This window comes from Phacochoerus africanus, chromosome 8 (genome assembly GCF_016906955.1).
Source record: "Phacochoerus africanus isolate WHEZ1 chromosome 8, ROS_Pafr_v1, whole genome shotgun sequence".
NCBI lineage: Eukaryota > Metazoa > Chordata > Mammalia > Artiodactyla > Suidae > Phacochoerus > Phacochoerus africanus.
In genome coordinates this window covers 109,341,431-109,358,652 of record NC_062551.1, presented here as the reverse complement: position 1 = coordinate 109,358,652, position 17,222 = coordinate 109,341,431, and the positions used below count along the sequence as shown (strand labels likewise).

The window sequence follows — 17,222 nt, the reverse complement described above, 5'->3', positions numbered from 1 at the left end:
AGGCCTCCATCAGCGGGGGTCCTGTGGAAAGCAATCTCCCGCAGACTGGCACTGAAGAGAGCTTTAAACCACCATTTTCTGCTCTCCAGAGGAGCCTGGAGTACTAAAAGATAGATGGACTGCAGATATTTTATGAGAAACTGTCAGAAGAAGAGCAGAGTAAATGTTTTTTTTTTTTCTTCTTCTTCTTTGAGTCACACACTACATCACTGTTGAATTGCTCCCAGAATCTTTTACATTTAAAGTTAAGAAATTAATTGGTTGCTAACCTTTCATTCCCCCCTCCCTTCTTCCTCGTTGTCTTCCTCCCCCCCCCCTTTTATTTTTCTTAAATATTCACACAGAGGCCCTTTGCTTAACCACAGTTGCAGAAAATCAGTACCATTTGCAATGAAATATTTATAATGACAGAATGAAAAATTGGATTCATTTTCTGGACTGTAGCCGAACAGTCTGCAACTTCGTGCAGGGTGGGTAGGCAGGGCTTCTTCCTTCCCTTTCGTTGGAGGCTTTTTCAAAAACAGGCCACACGGACGCTTACCTATGCTTTGGAGGGATGCCTACCAAAACACAGGACCCGTTTCAAGGCTTTTTTTTTTTTTTTAAATAGAGGAGAAAAGAGCATACTTTAGTCTGCGCTGCCATGATGGGGGCGCTCGGCTGTGGCCCCTCAGAAGGTAGAGAGGATGTGATCCTGGTCAAAAGAAGGCGTGCTGGCTCTGTAGGGAGGAGCTGGGAGAGGTTGACCAGGAAGCCCGGAGACAGCCCGCTCAGCCCTGTGTCTCCGAGTACAAGTAGCAGTCAGCCTGCCACATGGTGTCTCGAGGCTGGTTTGTAAGGGGACTCGGAAAGGCAGCACTGAGGTGTGTAAATATACACTGACGGTCAGAGCTCACCTTCTTTTTCCCTGTAGCGTTTGCTGCCATAGGCTTCCCTCTCCACGTGACCTCATCTTCAGCGCTGCTTTCTCTCTAACCGGGGTTGGCGACCGCATTTTTTTTTTTTTTCCCAGAGATGAAAGACAAAAAGGATTCAGCTAGGACAGCCCCGTGCTGTCTTTCCAACAAGTCTGCCCCACAAATGCAGAACCACCACAATGCACTCATTCTTCCTACAGGACTTGATTGGATTTGCAGCAAGATGCCTGTGCAGGAAATTTCAGTCTCCCAAATAAGTTTTCACCTACCGCTACACAGACAGGCCCCAAGGGCCGGCCGTCTCTCCTCCCCCCATTGTCAGAGCAGGACAGGGGAATTACAGCCCACGGAGGGAGCCTGCTAGGGCTCCCAGTCCAGCCCTGTGTCTTAACCTTTCATCTGTCCCCTTGTGAAGCCCTGGGTGTAATTAGTGCTGTCTTCTTTGGGTGGTTTTTCCCAAAGTGAGGACTATTCTTCGGATTTCAGTGTGAATAAAAAAAACTCCAGTTGGAATAAAAACAAACTTCTATCGGCAGGTTTCACTCCCTGAATTTGCATCCTGCATTGCCAATTCCACCAGATCAATAATCCATATTTTATTGTATAATAGAAGCAGCCTGTAATTGAATTAGCTCATTCATTCCATCTGATTAGCCCCTCTTTATTCATGGAGAGGAAAAATAATACAAACTTAGCTTCTCCAGCATACTTGCCCGGTGTGAATGTAAAGGAGCCCTCAGCGCTATACAACAGATTGAGAAAGATTCAGTATTCATTTACCCTAGGATTAATATGAATCCCATCAGGCTGCATTTTCGTGGTGATCACTTTAGTGTTCACATCTAGTGAGTGTGTCAGTCTGTTGTCTGGTCAGCCTGCCATGAATATCCTATAATAGTTCTCTCTTCTGACCAAAAGCAAGAACATTCCTCCTCAGTTCTGAAGGACAGCTGAGATAAACAGTCTTCTGGAATTGGCTTTGGAGAGATCCACCTTAAGAAATTATACCCTGAGGTCATTACCTCTTACCCATCCATGGGTTACCATTTCCAAGCTTTTTGATTGCTTACTCTCTTCTCTTTGGAGCAAAATCTTAGCACAGGTTTGGACCTGGATGATGAGAAATGCTGAGCAGGAGAGGAGTTGTTCATTCTTGAGGTTTCTCAGGCTCGCCGTGCACAGCCCAAGCTGTGTGTGACAAGTACTTTCTCAGAGCTCTGGAGTTTGTGTACAGGCTTCAGGGTTTGTCTTTTCATTGCATCCCTCAAAAAAAAAAATGATTTGGAGAAAGATGCTGACAGTTCAGCATGAAATGATGTGTGTTCTGACACAAACTGCATTGTAGCTCAGGAATCTAGCCCAAAGTTATGTTACCATAACATTTCTTTGATTCGGGGGAAAAAAAGAATTTTCCTTAAAAGTGTGTATTTTAGGATGTGACAATCACTTTTCTCCATTGCTGTGCATGAATTCAGCGGAATGTTTCCACTTAACCCTTATTATTACTGGCTTTCTGGAGGACTGAGGTTAAGGGGGAAAAAATGTTTCTGCATTAGTTTTTCAGCAACTTTCATGCGTCTGAAATATATACCCAAGTAAATGGGAACTGTAATAGTAGTGTGTTCAGAATCAATCTTTTCTGCAGGCCAGGAAAGGAGCACTGAATAGCCTTCATTTACGGACTGCCAGGTGGATTTCTGCGAGGGGTGTACCTTGCCCAACCACTCTGGGTGATTTTAAGTGGTATTAAGCAGACTTACAGGAGCAATGGACCCTCATGATAGAAATAAAGAACCACGAGACAGTAGTCCTTGGTGAAGGGACGGTCCAGGGCTCATCCAGCCTCAGAAAGAGAAGCGCCCAAATGCAGATTGATTTGAATATCTGCGTGAGCATCTCTGGGAGTGTCTCCCTTCCTCTTGTCCAGCTCCTTCTCTGTTGTGGCTGGTTTGCATTTGTGTTTGAAGTGCCAGGCGGTTTAATGAAGTTATTCTTTTATAAATTTTGCAACACTGAAGCAAGCATGAGGGCTTTAAATTAGAATAAGTGCCACTTCTGTAGGGCAGGTTCCTTTGAGGACTGATTAGAATGAGGCCTCCCGCCGCCCGGTCCTTCCTTCGTGTTGGAGCGCGGGCTTGTTTACAGCTTACCTTTGAATTTGCATGAGCGCGCACGGGGCCTGCTGCCTGGCCCTCTGTTAGAGGAAGCTGTCTTCCTTCCAGGATCATGTTAAATACTTCACTTTAAGGAGTTATTTTTTAAATTATATTGCTTTATTGTAATGAATTAAAATTAACTTGGAGTAGCAAATTATATAAGGACGTGAGGGTTATAGATTACCCTCACCATAGCTACAGCACATCTTTGTGTGGGGGAATTAGAGGGCTGTCTCTCCAGGAGCTCTGTGCGCTGGGAGGGGTGAGGAAACTGTTCCACAGGGACCCAGAAGCAGTGTCAGAAAAGATGCCCAGGAAATGGGAAGAGAACAGGGGTTTAATGTGTGGGTTTACGAAGCAAATAGAGGCAGAGAGAGTTGGGAGAGGGGCAGCTCTACCATTTTAAGACCCCAAAGATTCTGGGACAAGAAGAGAGGAGGGAAACGAGAGCATCCAAGGATATCTGAAGACAGGGTCCCGTGTAGGATGAGAGATGCCCCGAGCATCCCCGATTGCCTCTCTTTGGGCCTGTGCACTGGCTAATAAACAGGCGCTGTGTCAGGGGACAAGGAGGCAGGACAGTGTGAGAGAAAGGGGCCTTAGCAGCTCTCCACCATAACACACACACATACGGGGCAAGAGGAAAGGAGAGAGAACAGGCACAAGAAAAAGCACCAAACTTGAACGCAGAATCATTTCTCCTCTCCAAGCCAGGAAATGTGTATATATATATATATATATATATATATATATATATATATATACATACATATATATATTTTTTTTAATTTAAAGGGAGAGACCCCCAAATAGAATTGGGCTTGTCAAATATTTGCATTTTAAAAGGACTTTCTTAGAATTCAAAACAAGACCTACTTGAGGCTTCTTCTAATTGCATTCTCCATGCAGGAGTACAAGCCCTTGGGGACCCAAGATCAAAGGCAAATACCAGAGAGTTTACCTGTAGAACCCGTGCACGCATGTAACTCTCCCATCTCCATAGCTCACACCAACAACCAGCATGGGCACGGGTGTGCATGCGTGCACACACGCACACACACATTCATATTTACACAGTTTAATTATGTGAATTATGTAAATCCGTACATTGTCCTTTCACAGGTGTGTTTTGTGTCTGTACCTTAACTAAAGCAAATGCCGTCGTAGATGAGCATTTGGCTGCTTATGATGGGGAAAGATTGTTTTCTGTTATTCTCCGTGATTTATAACATGTTGACTTACTCTTACTGTGAGTTTACCTCCTAGAGTGTAGCAGTGTTTTTAACAAAAGAAATAATACACTACCAGGAAGTGGCATTTCTTTTGCTTTTTGCCCAAGTTCAATAAACTATTTTTCATAATTATTGGGAAGTGGTTGGAGGGAATTCATATCCACATCAAGTGGAAAAGCAGAGAGAGTTCTTGCTTCCTTCTTCTCCCTACAAAGGTTACCCTTTGAATATAAATTACTATGCCTTGTGCTTCTCCCATTCTAATCAGATGACCTTTTGAGTCTAGTGGACCAGAGTTTAAATCCTAAGCCTGCCAGTCAGTTTTTAAATCAATGCCCTGTTCCAACAGCTTTCAGGTACATAACTTTCAATTTCAATGGATTTCGAAAAACAGACGGGAAATAAGTAATGCAGGTGGAATCTTGCCACTGACGGTCAAACAACCCAACTTGACTGCAAGATCTTGGGCCAAGTAAAGGGAGGCTGGGTAACTTCTTCAACTAGACCCTTTACAAAAAAACCTTCCAGGATTCAAAATCTAGGAGAAAAGGGAGGAGCAGGAAATGTGTAATTTTTGCAAGAGGACATTTCTGAGCCATTATCAATTTAAGCTCCCATTATTTGCCGCTAATTACTACACGAGGCTGTTAAATATTTAGCAGAAGTTTGTTTAATTGCATTTGACTGGGAAGGGGGTGGGGGCTGAGTATGGCTGGAGCTTCACGAAGCAGTTGTGGGCACCCAGAGCCAGGCAGAGAGGAAATTTGTATTCGCCCAGGATGAACGCATTTCAGCGTCAGCCAAGCCTTCTTTTTCCTTGTACAGATTTATTTATCTTTAAGGTATCTAAAATTAGAGCACGAAGAAGGGGCACTGTTCATGGATGTAAAATTGGAAAGAGGTCATTCTTAACCTTGTTTACAGATGTTCTAGTTTAGAAAGCGCCAGTGTGATAAATTAAACATTACAGGGGGAAAAATTAAAGCTTTGCAACAACTGGCACATGGACACATCTGTCTGGGAAGCACTGACTTAATCCCTGAATATCTTATTAGACTGTATTGCCTATCAAAGCCTTCTGGCCCACAATACGCTGGGATCCTGCAATTCTAGAATCTGAGCAGAATCTTTAAGCTCTGGGACTCTTTCATTTTCCTGGCTCTCCCACAGTTTGATTTAAATTTTCTGTTGGCTCCATGCATGTAAACAGGTAGCTCAATTCATTGTTCTCTTTTAAAAATAAACTTTGCACTTTTAATGTATTTCCCAGTGGCTCTTTTGCTTTTTTGAGCCTAGTCTTCCAATTTGGCACTTTTTTTTAATTTTTTTTCTTTCCCTCAATGCAGTAGATAGTGCCTGCTCTTATCAGTTCCAAAAAGGGAAGTTTCAAGCCTGTCCTGCCTGCAGAGGGCTAGTGACTGAAATTTTCCTGCCATTTTAAGTTCATAAAAAGAAATGAAATCGTTGCCAAGTTAACAGTGCCCAGGTATGAGCCATCAGTGGTACTTGCCCTTTTGAAGCCAGTGGACCAGAGTGGCTTGTTTTATTTCTCTGAAATGTTTAACGGTTAAAATACTGGAAATTGTTTTACATTAGCCACTTGGGCCTGGCATTCTTTCAAAAATTAGTCTTTATTTTATATGGCATAAAGGAAACCATATACCAAACAAAAACCGACTCACAGACACAGAGAGCAGACTTGTAGTTGCCAAGGGCGAGGGGAAAGGAGCGGGATGAACAGGGAGTTTGGCATTGGTAGATGCATTTAGATTGCTTTTAGAAGGGATAAGCATTGAGGTCCTGCTGTACAGCACAGGAACTATATCCAGTCTCTTGGGATAGAACACGATGCAAGATAGTATGAGAAGAGGAATGTATATGTATGCATGACTGGGTCACTATGCTGTGTAGCGAAAATTGGCAAAACATTGAAAATTAACTCTAATTTAAAAAAAAAAAAGTCTTTGCTCAGGCTTCAGAAGACTCACATTAGACTAAGGCGAGGCTCATTATGGGTATTCTTGCAACATTGTTCCCCACCACAGGTATTTCCCAACTTGGTGTAGTATTCTAAAAAAAAAGAACACCTATGGTGACAATAGGCTCTGTTCGAAGTGACCTCATCCCCCTGCCCAGCCTGATGATCACCACCCCACAGGGACCAGTCCCTGCCCTTCAGAGTTCTGAGCCTGGCTCATGCTTGCTCTCTCCCTGGGAATCCTTCACTCTCTTCTAGCCCCCTCCTCAGCACTCTAGCACTGAGCGATAAGCCTCTCCCAGGAAGGAGGTGCCCTTTCTCAGTGGCCCATGCAGGCTGTCCTCCCTGTCCCTGGTGAGTGCCCTGATGGTGAGCACCTCACCTCTGTAGCCAGCCCAGCCCAGAGACTAGAACATAGTAACCAGCACCACCCAACAACTGCTTCTTCCCGGAAGCCAGCTCAATCAGTGGAGTAGCTAGAAGACCTTGAAAGTTGCCCTTAACTTTCTGGGACTTAATTTCCTCCTCCATACAATGAGCTATTGGCACAGAGGCTACTAGAACCCTCCCAGCTCTGAAACCATTTCTTTAGTTCCCCATGCATCCCTTGCACGTGCACTTGACTCCTGCTATTGAATCTAAACCAGCAAATGAGGGCCGGTAGCTCTGCAGCTCTTTCAGAGAAGGTAGTTACTTCCCTACCCTTAATATTAATTTCCAGAGTTGAATGTTTGCATCCCTTTATACTTTCTTAGATTGTAAATATTCCTCAAGCAGCATTGTTTAATTGCCACTAATATGTACCACCTTAGTTCACTGATGGTACATGGAAGGTCTTAGTAAACCTGCTGCGTAAGTGGACATTTTTTGGAGAGAATCGGTTCTTTACACAAGTGGTGCCATTTATTACATAGCTCAAGGAATCCTTTCCTTGATTTCTCAACAAATGCCCACTCTCACTGTTGTCTGTATTTTTAAAAGCCATTCAGTATAAGATCCATGTGGTATATATGTGTGTGTCCCTTTTGCTATTCTTTATTTTTTTTTTTTTCAATTTGATGGAGAAGATACCTCTGAGACTGAAGACTTAGTCGCATACTCAGGCATGTGTCTTCAAAACATTGTCAGCAGTGGGCCTCACTTGGGGATGATTTTTTCGCCAGAGGATATGTGGCAGTGTCTAGAGATTTCCAGTTGTTACGACTGGGAAGGTGGCACTGGCATGTTGTTGGTAGAGGCCAGTGGCGCTGCTAACATTCTGCAGCACCCAGGACAGCCCCCAGCCCCTCCCAGAGCAAATAATTTTCCAGCCCAACTGAGGTTGGGAAACCCGGTCCCACTGGTCTTCTAGAATCTATTTAATTTCTAAGCATCGCTCTCCAGAATGAAGTAATGGAATGACATGTTTTGTTTAATGATTAAGAAATAGCTTACTGGCTGGTCTTTTGAGTTGCTTTGGATAAAATAGAAGAAATTGATACTACAGATGCATGGTCAAGGCTTCTGAACACTAACTCAAGAAGAGGCCAATGTCCACATTGGTTTTATGTATACACACACACACACACACACAAACACACACACATATATATACATAGAAATATATGTGTGGGGAGGTATTAAAAAACATAAGTTATCTAAGCCCAGCTTTTTCTAGGCTTATTTAGCATGAATATCCAGAGAACAACAACAACAACAAATGCCCTTCAGTGAGGTTTATTAGAATGTGAAATTCTTTCCTTTGGGAGGTGTGATGGAAGCTTCATTGCCAAAACCATTTAAAACAAGCCCCGGAGTGTAAACTTCATATAACAATATTTGTCCAGCAAGGGGACAAACTAACTTAATAGTCCTTTTCTGTCTTTAATATCTTGCGTGTTTCTGATCACTTCTGATGGTGCCATTTCACCCTTTGCTTTAATATAGCTCAGTGTCATCCAGAAAATGCTTTGAGATGTCAGGCCAGGCCCGTGTGAACAGCCAAATGTCAAAAGAAAATGCATCAGTGTCTCTCTAAATTCATGGTGATGACATTACCATATGAAAAAAATGGAAAGGGAAATTCTGTCAGTGCAAACAAGACCGTAAATGCAACATACATGACATTAAAGAAAGGGGCCAGAGCACATCCTAACAGACAGTTTGGGAAGTTCCACTGCTGTGTCAGAATAAAAGAGGAGAACTTCATTTTGGTAAATTCTACCAAAGTGGAAATTATGAGTCCATCCCCCCTGGTTATGAAAATCCATTATACGAATATGGTTTTTAGATTCTCAGGCACTTTGGGAGATAGTATATATTTGTCTTTCAAAGACTATTCATTAAAATATATCTCAGCAAAATGCACATACCCACACATATGTTCCTGATGGTTACCAGGAAAGGGCCATGAGAAACAATAGCCCCAAACTTCTCCAGCCAAGGAAGCATATAATTTGTAGACAGTGGAAACTTTAGGGTGGCAAAATGGGGTCTAATGAGTATTTTGGATGATTTGAGTGATTTTTAGAACATTCGAATGGAACTTCCAGAGCTGAAGCAATTCACTTTTAATTAATTTAAAACTATGAGTACTTTGGTAATTGTGTGGACTTTGAAAAATGTTAATTTATTGCATTTACATCCCGTTAACCTTATTGAGATGGTTAAAGGCTGCCCTTTGCCACTGTATTTTCTCTCTCACGTACAGGGGGAATCAGCCAGCAGCCTCTCTTCATTAGCTATGTACACTTTTAAAACTGTTTTACTAGCAAAAGAAGTTGGGAATGAAAAGGGAGAGAGAGTGGAAATGTAAAAATCTTGATTAGAAAGTATAATTTAATAGAACATGTATTGAACCAAATGTATTGATTAATGTAGAAGATATAGTACTTATATTGATTCAAACCAGAGATTTAGTACTAAAAGCTCTAAGCCAAAAAGCTGTTGCAGATTGCTACAAAAGTCAGTTTAATGCTGTCCTTGAGAAAGCCTTCACAAAGAAATTCTTCTAATGTTTGAGGACTAGGTAGAATGCGGTATATGTCAGTTTGATCCCGGAGGGTTTTATTTTGTACTCTAATAGCTGTTACGAGCCTACATTATATCCAAGGAGTAATTTTCCTTAGGGGTGCCCGGCTCGCTTTGTGTCAATATTCTAGCATTTTAAGTCACGTACAGTATATGCTTCTGGGAACAGGGAAGGAGCCAGCCAGACTCATAATGGTCTGCATTCATTAATAAAGGCAGAAGCTTCTGTCCCTCCATTGCCCACTACAGGGATGCCTCTTTGGCCTTCAGGGACCCGTACAGACACATTTAAAGAAAGCTTTATTTTGAGTGGGCAGGAGATGAAATGTAGGACTCGCAGGCATTTCCTAAGTCAGCTATATGCCCGAGCACAGGGGTGACCTTAATGGGTCAAAGAAGAACGCAGGTCAAAAGACTTATTATCCAGCCTGTTGGAAACCAATTGCTTTTGTTTAAAAAAAAATAAAAAATAAAAAATAAAGCAGTAGTGCTTAAAGGTGGACAATAATGTCGCTATTCTGTTTGCAGCCTGTAACTGCACGACTCTGTGTGTACTGGAATATGCTTCCAGAAAAATAAGAGCATACAGACCATCCATAGTGTTTACAGATAAAGGTCCAACCCTCGTGATAAAAGGAAGGGTAATATAATTAGTTAATCAGTGATGATTGATTACGGATGTTTGCGTTCTTCAACTCAAGAAAAAACGACATGCTGCCATGGTGCTGTCACCATCTGTTGAAAGAAACAGCCACATTTAATCTTTATATTTCTTTTATTTCTTCCCGCCTTGCGTTGTTGCAAAGCCACAATTGCCTACTATTTCATCTGGTTGGAAAACATCTCATTTAAATTGAATACAACTGCAGTTTAAATTTGGGATTCTAATGGCATGATGAATTAGTGGAAAGCGTGTTATTTTTTTTTTTTTTCATTCCTTTTTAGAATAGCATGCTGGCTCTTTTTCTTAGTTTTAAAAGCTTGTCAGAATTTGAGACAAAGGGCTATAAATAGACAAGTCATGGTAAAAAATGATTAACATCTTTGAATCAACAGATCTCACAAAACTTCCATTCAGACAGTTTTTATTTTTATTACCACTGCTACTTAACATTTTGCTCACGCCAAGAGAGGGTTATAAAGCACAGACGACGCGACGTGGTCTCTGCCAAAATATTGGAGCAACAAGGGCAAGCTCTGAGCCCCACTTTTGGAGCTGAGGACCTAATTTTTCCACCCTGGGCAGGGTTAGAGGCCCCCTGGCTTTCATCCTGAGCCCAACTTCATCATTGTTGTAGGTGCAAATATTCAAATTCACATCAAGTTTGCCAAAAAATGGGATCGTTTGGGCCAGGTGAACAGTTTCAGGGGCTCGTGGGTTTTTTTCTCTTTATTTAAAAATATTTTGCTTGGATTGCATTTTAAATAGGATGAAACTGTTTGACCAGTACATGTGGGGCTCGCTCAGAAAGGAGGCGGCTGAATTAATCATGTGTTAGAGTGCCAAGCCCAAGATGAGAATTCCAGTCTTATAAAATGAAAGGCATCTCATATTTTAAAAGAAATTCATAGTGCTAGAAGGGAATTTTTTAAGGTCCTCATCTGTTTTTTAGCTTTCTAAGTCTAATTTCACATTTTAGAGGAAAAAAAAAGAACATATTCCTTCCAAATGGGGCCCTTTACAGTCAAGAGAGTGGGTTATTTTTGTGGGGGGGGGGGGGCGGGGGCGGTGCTGGCTACCTGGCTATTAAGGTATCATACCTAGATGGATCGTCTTTTAAGCTGTAAGGTGTGTTGTGAATTTGATTTTTTTTTTAACACAAACCCCCCTCGTGTAAAACAACTGTTCATAACCGGGATTAATGGTTTGCAATTTTCAGTTACTTAGACGTGAGGTCTCCAAGAGATGGCTTTTTGCAGAGTAGAATATGGCTCTCTGTGGGATTACAGAAGTTTTCTTCTCTTCCTACTTCCTTTTCTGTCATCACCCCCCCTCCACCCGCGTCGATGTTGCACTGATGTTCTCCTCGATTATGTAAAACACTTTCCCTTCATTGGAACAGATATTTTTTCTCATAACCTGTCATTGCATTAAAGTACTTTGGGGACTGTGAATTGCTGTGTAAAATTGGTGAGATTACCCACTGCTTTGTTCTAGCGTAGTGGTTTCCTTCAGACCTAAAGAGCAGAAAACTCTTACAGGAGAAGGCTGCTTGCCGATGACCTGGCAGCGTTTGCTCTGCTCTGCGGGTCCCATTTGTGCTGCTAGGACTCGGGACAGGCTCTGTGATGTGGCTGGAGCGGCGAGGAGCCGGGGCAGGGCTGGCCCCTCTCTTTGTGCTTCGTGCTTCTCGGGTCTACTTTTCATCTTTCCCAGTTTGCTTCTTGTCTCCCTTTCTGGAAAAAATGTTGTCTGGTTTTAAAAACAGACCAAATATGCGGGGAAGCTCCCATGAAGCAACGTCTTATTTTTCTTACCAGAGGCTCTTCAGTGAAGTCTGGGGAGATTAACATTCTTCCATCTTTCTCCCCAACGCCTAAAAGCCAATCCAATAACCTGTGCAGTTCACTCATTGCTTCTTTCAGAGAATAAAATCAGGAGTTCCCACTGTGGCTCAGCAGGTTAAGAACCCAACATAGTGTCCATAAGGATGCGGGGTCTATCCCTGGGTTTGAGCCCTGGCTTCATCAGTGGGTTAAGGATCCAGCATTTCAGCAAGCTGAGGCATAGGTCGCAGAGAAGGCATTGCAGTGGCTGTGGCATAGACCGGCAATTACAGCTCCTGTTCAACCCCAGCTTCTATATGCCCCCATGTGTGGCCTTAAAAAGAAGAAAAAAGAAAAGGAAAGAAAATGAAATCAGGCCACATGTATTTTCAGTGGCTCAAAATACTGCATGGGGGAGGGGAACAGTCACATCCCAGTGATGCTGACAGGTGGTAAGGGAAAGCCCAAGGACTGGATCAGGATCACCTGAGTTTTGTGGTTTAATTTGTTTTGTTTTCAATGCAAAGATGCCCATTTCCCACCTTGAGAGTCACTGACAGTGGAGGATGCCCTGACTTGGGGGCCCCATCCTTGCCCTCAGCGGATCTGGAGGGGAAAAAAAAGAGAAAGAATGACAAAAATAATATGACAAAGACAGTAATACCATGATCTTGATGGTATGCAGGTACCTCCACTCCAAGAGAACTTTCTGCCTTCACCATCTTTCATGCCAGAGTTTCCATTTAGATGTTATTTATATTGCAGCTCTTTTTGTCGAAGCTTGAATTTCACAAGCCATACCCTTGTCCTTCTCTCAAATGATTTATATTCTTCTCTCTTAATATGCAAAGCATAAATCCTTTATAGTAGCAACTTCAATCTGTTGCAATAAGTGATTCATATGCATTTGTTCATTTCTTTGCACCTCTGAAGAGACTTGTATGGCTTTGGTTTAGGATGAAAGCATCCAAGAAACAACTGTTGCCAACTCTCATGGCCAATTTGTGTTAGGTTTTTGTTTTGCAGTATCTCTATATAGGCACATACAAAAACACTGGAGAGGTTGCAATATAGCTTCCTTTATTAACCTCTAAAATTCAGTTGAATGTGGAATGTCCATATTAAGCACTTAAATATTTTTAAATAATGCTATTAAACTGCTTTTTTTTTTTCACTTTGTGATTAAAAAAAATCATCCTCCTGTCCATGTTCTACTATTTTGACAACTATTGTTATAGCACCTGGCATATATTTTCTTAATTTTTTAAATTTAAAAAAATCCTTCATAAGATCAGAACTGACTCTGAGCAAAATGTATGAGAACATTTATAGACAGTGCATTTTTGCGTAGCTGAACTTTGTTATTGTTTATAACCTCCATGATCATAATCACATGGATATTTAAGGAACTTTTTAAAATCTCATCAGTATTTGGATTACCCTTTATGTCTACCTACTGGTGAAAAATAATGTGCAGACATGTGTATTTAGAATCAGCACCAAGGAAGAAAAGAGTTAACGTAAAATTAGTCTCCTCCTGTATACACTCTTAGGCTAGTACCACTAAAGACACAGAAAATCCATCTTTCACTGAATTAATACAAATGGCATGTTTGAAATAAAGGTGAGTGAAATAACATCCTCATTAGTTGTTGTCAATCTTCTTTAAAAGGGGGCTGAGTTTGCAACAGGGAACAGGAGACCTGGGTTTTCTTCACAAGTCTCCCACCTTCTTCCCGTGCCCCCAGCCCCAGCTGGGCCACCCTCAGCAGCCAAGCCTCTGGCCCCTTATCCCCTATTCACTGGGCAGGCGTTTTGTTAGTTTTGCAGGTGATGAAAATAGAACAAAGAGCTCTAAGACAAAACCTTCTGGTGAAAAAACTCCCCAGCTCCTGGAGTTCCCGTTGTGGCTCTGTGGAAACGAATCTAACTGGCATCCATGAGGACTCGGGTTCGATCCCTGGCCTCGCTCAGTGAATTAAGGCTCCAGTGTTGCTGTGAGCTGTGGTGTGGGTCACAGACACAGCTTGGATCCGGTGTTGCTGTGGCTGTGGTGTAGGCCAGGGGCCACAGCTCCAATTCAATCCCCAGCCTGGGAGCCTCCATATGCCTTGGGTATGGCCCTTAAAAAGACAGACAGACAGACAGAAAGAAAAACTTCCCCAGCCCCTCTTCACCTACAAGACCAAGTCTGAACTTCTTAGCAAGAACAGAAGGCCCTTCACAGTCTAGCCCCAAACTCCTCTCCACCTTCATCTCTCATCAGCATGCCTTGTTCTCAACCAATCTTAATGAGTTGCAAGTCCACAAACATACCTTGCAAATTCTTGCTTCATTGCCTTTACCCATGTCGGTCTTTGGTCTGGAGTGCCCTCCCTTTTGATATTTCCAGCCTCAGCCACTGCAAAGCCTTCCCCAAAGGCCAGGCAGGGTTAGGCATAGCATGATATTTCTGTGGCTGTTTCCAATGTAATCCTGCCATGTTGCTTTACCATTATGTGCCCACATGAGTTTCTTGAGACCATGAGCACTTGGAAGGCATGAAGGCAGAGATCATCCTTCTCCCTTCAGGGGCCGGTGCCTTGCTGGTCAGTCATTCATTTTGCTGAGCCCTTTGATGGTGAGCCTTGTGCCACTCACAAGTGTTCCAGAGATGCTTGTGGCACAAGTGTTCCAGAGATGCTTGTGAAGGAAGGAATAAATGAAGACAAGAATTAGAGACACAGGGAGAGAGCCAGAACTGCAAATCACCAGGAAACAAGACCTAAAATGCATACAATATAAGTGATAGAAAGTACAGTAGGGGAATTCCCATTGTGGTGCAACAGAAATGAATCCAACTAGTATCCATGAGGTTGCAGGTTCAATCCCTGGCCTCACTCAGTGGATTGAGGATCTGGCATTGCTATGAGCTGTGTTGTAGGTCACATGCAGCTCAGATCCCATGTATCTGTGGCTGTGGCGTAGGTCAGCAACTGCAGCTCCTATTTGACCCCAGCCTGGGAACTTCCATACGCCAACCTTCCATAGGTTGCTTTGTCTTCCAACGACCCTAAAAAGACCCCCCCCTCAAAAAAAAAGTACAGCAGGAAATCAGAGAAGGGGGAAAGCAGATTGGCAGCATTTGGAGGAATGTGGAAGTGGCACTATTTTGAGGTTCTGATCAGAGGGGATGGGGGAGGCTGTACAGGGTATGAGGTGAGAGAACATGGCCCAGGGCAGGTGCAGAGGAGGGAAGCTGAAAGTCAGGCCATCTTCAGGTGTTTGCCCTGAATAAATGGCCCACGCATCTGTGCCCATCCCTCACGCAGGCCACAGGCCCAGGTCCTGAGCCCACCCGACCCGTGTCCACCCTCAGGGCTCTCTTGTAGTTATAAGTCGCCCAGGAATCCTAGTTACGAGCTTACAGTTTGAAAACAGGATGTTGGCTCAGAAAGAGGCTGTGCTGTGTGGATGGAGAGGAGGCTCCAGGAACACAATAAGGGCTGCACCCACTGGGGAAGGGAGCAGTTGCAGGCTGCTGTGATCTGCTCCCCAGTCAGGCGGGGACCGGGCCCGAGCCCACCCGCAAGGACAGGAAGGAGAAGCTTCCTTGCTCCCTTTCAGGTGTCAGCCAGCAGCTCTTGCCCTCAGAGTCTATATTTAGGGACAGATAGAGCCTCTGCTGTCAAGACATTCACCTTCTAAGGGTGAGCAGAACAAAAGCACCTGTGACCAGTGGAAATAAGACACAGATAAAACTGCTAAAATAGTGCTACCCTGGCATTTGAACAGACGGGTGTGTTCTGATACGAAGAGATGGTGGAAGGTGGGAGGGTATCCTGAGAAGCAGGCAGGCAGAGAAAGGAAGAGCCAGCCACCCTCCCCCCTGGTTCTCACTGGGGGCGGGGAGGAGCCGGATCCCACGGTAGCGATTCATCAGCGCCCAGAAACACAGTATTCGGGTCATTCTAAGTCACCCCGCATTTATAGATACTGGATCTGATGAAAGTACAATCACTTAAGATTTTTTTCCCCTCTTTCTTTTTCGTTACAGAATCATACGATGACCCAACACAGCAGTTAGTGCAAGCACGGGCTCTCAAGGAGAATGACTTTTGTGGCACAAAAAGGGAACATGTTTTACTCTTTGCACGAAACTTTCATTGTTAATGTATATTATTCAGAAACATTGTATTGTACCATAAAACTTGTATTATCAAAACTGTTGGATGTTCATGTGTTTGAACTTTTGAGCACCGGCTAGACCCCCCCCCTTGTACATAAAGTGTCTCACATGTATTATGTCGTCTGATACTAAAATGGTCTTATAAAGACAAGTGGACTTGGGCCCTATTCAGGCAAGATTTTTTTTTTTTTTAAATGGGAACAAAATGGCTTAAGAGAAAGTATTTTCAAGGAAGACATTAAAACAACCCTGTTACCCATGAAATTATGTTTGGACTTTTGGACTTCCTTTTCCTAACACTTAAGCCTAGAATGTCTCTTTTGGTATCTCAACGGTTAAATCCAAGACTATTTTTTATTGCCGAAGATTCTTTCAGACCATGAAGAGATGTTCTCACAGAACAGAACCCTCCAGCTGGATAAGGCCCGTATATATATTTGTAAGCCTTGCAATGTGACAGGTAGCATCACTATATATGCAATAGTTGTTATGTAGACTGTCAATTTTTTTTTTCCTGGATACATTTGAAGCTTTGAGTGTTCAAGGTTTTCCTTAATGATTTCACACAGCCAAATTCTTGAATCAGTTGAACTAACCTGTATGTTACTGTTATTAATGTTTACTCTGCGGTCTGAACCTGGAGATTACTGGAATTGTTTTCCAAGAGGAAATAAATTCAGTTTACCATTAAGTATGAGTGTATTTGTGTGTGTTTTCTAGTTACTCTGCCATTAAAAAAAAAAAATCTAATTGCCTGCACCCTTGGCAGTGAGTTCTGCTCTTGAAATGAGACGATCCCAGGCATAACCTCAGTCCTTTTTAACCTTTTCCACGCTGGGCTGGGAGCAGCTGGAGGAGCGTCATCTCATCGGGTAGGGAAGGAGTCAGACCCTGTGGACGTCTTCCTCTCCCAGATACTCCCAGGTCACATTGTGCTGGAGGATTCTGACATCACAGATGGATGTGATGGCTGTTTTCTGCATAATTTGCAGCCCAATTCGTGTCATGCTGTGCAAATCTGAACTCAAAGTAGATGGCTGCAATTTGAGAGGCAGTTTGGCTTATGTGTACTTAAGAAGCAGCTTTGTTCATTCAGAAGACAAAGCACAGAGCGGGGACCCGGGAGCCTGGGAGTCCTCGCGCTGCAAGGCTCGCGACGTGGCCTTTTCCGAAGCAGCCACCTCCTCTGACCTCGGACCTCCAGCCTGGGGAGGTGATGCGGCCTGGTCTCTGGCCTTCCTACAGGCAGCAGGTGTCCCTGGAAGACTGCTGACA

General features: G+C 43.2%; 1 protein-coding gene and 1 long non-coding RNA gene across 4 annotated transcripts in view; one reads left to right on the top strand and one right to left on the bottom strand.

The window, feature by feature from the left end:
* Positions 1 to 16,638, top strand: part of ZNF521 (zinc finger protein 521) — a 287,367-nt gene extending 270,729 nt beyond the window's left edge. For all 3 annotated transcript variants that reach the window (XM_047793956.1, XM_047793955.1, XM_047793954.1), the window contains one exon: positions 15,816 to 16,638. In XM_047793956.1, the coding sequence (XP_047649912.1) occupies positions 15,816 to 15,845 (30 nt within the window). In that variant the 3' untranslated portion in view covers positions 15,846 to 16,638. The remainder of the gene's footprint in view (positions 1 to 15,815) is intronic.
* Positions 12,085 to 14,622, bottom strand: LOC125134536 (uncharacterized). The gene is made up of 3 exons (XR_007136678.1): positions 14,096 to 14,622; positions 12,322 to 12,385; positions 12,085 to 12,113 (listed from the first exon to the last, which is right to left on the bottom strand). It is a non-coding gene; the product is annotated as an uncharacterized LOC125134536 (long non-coding RNA).
* Positions 16,639 to 17,222: the final 584 nt, after the last annotated feature.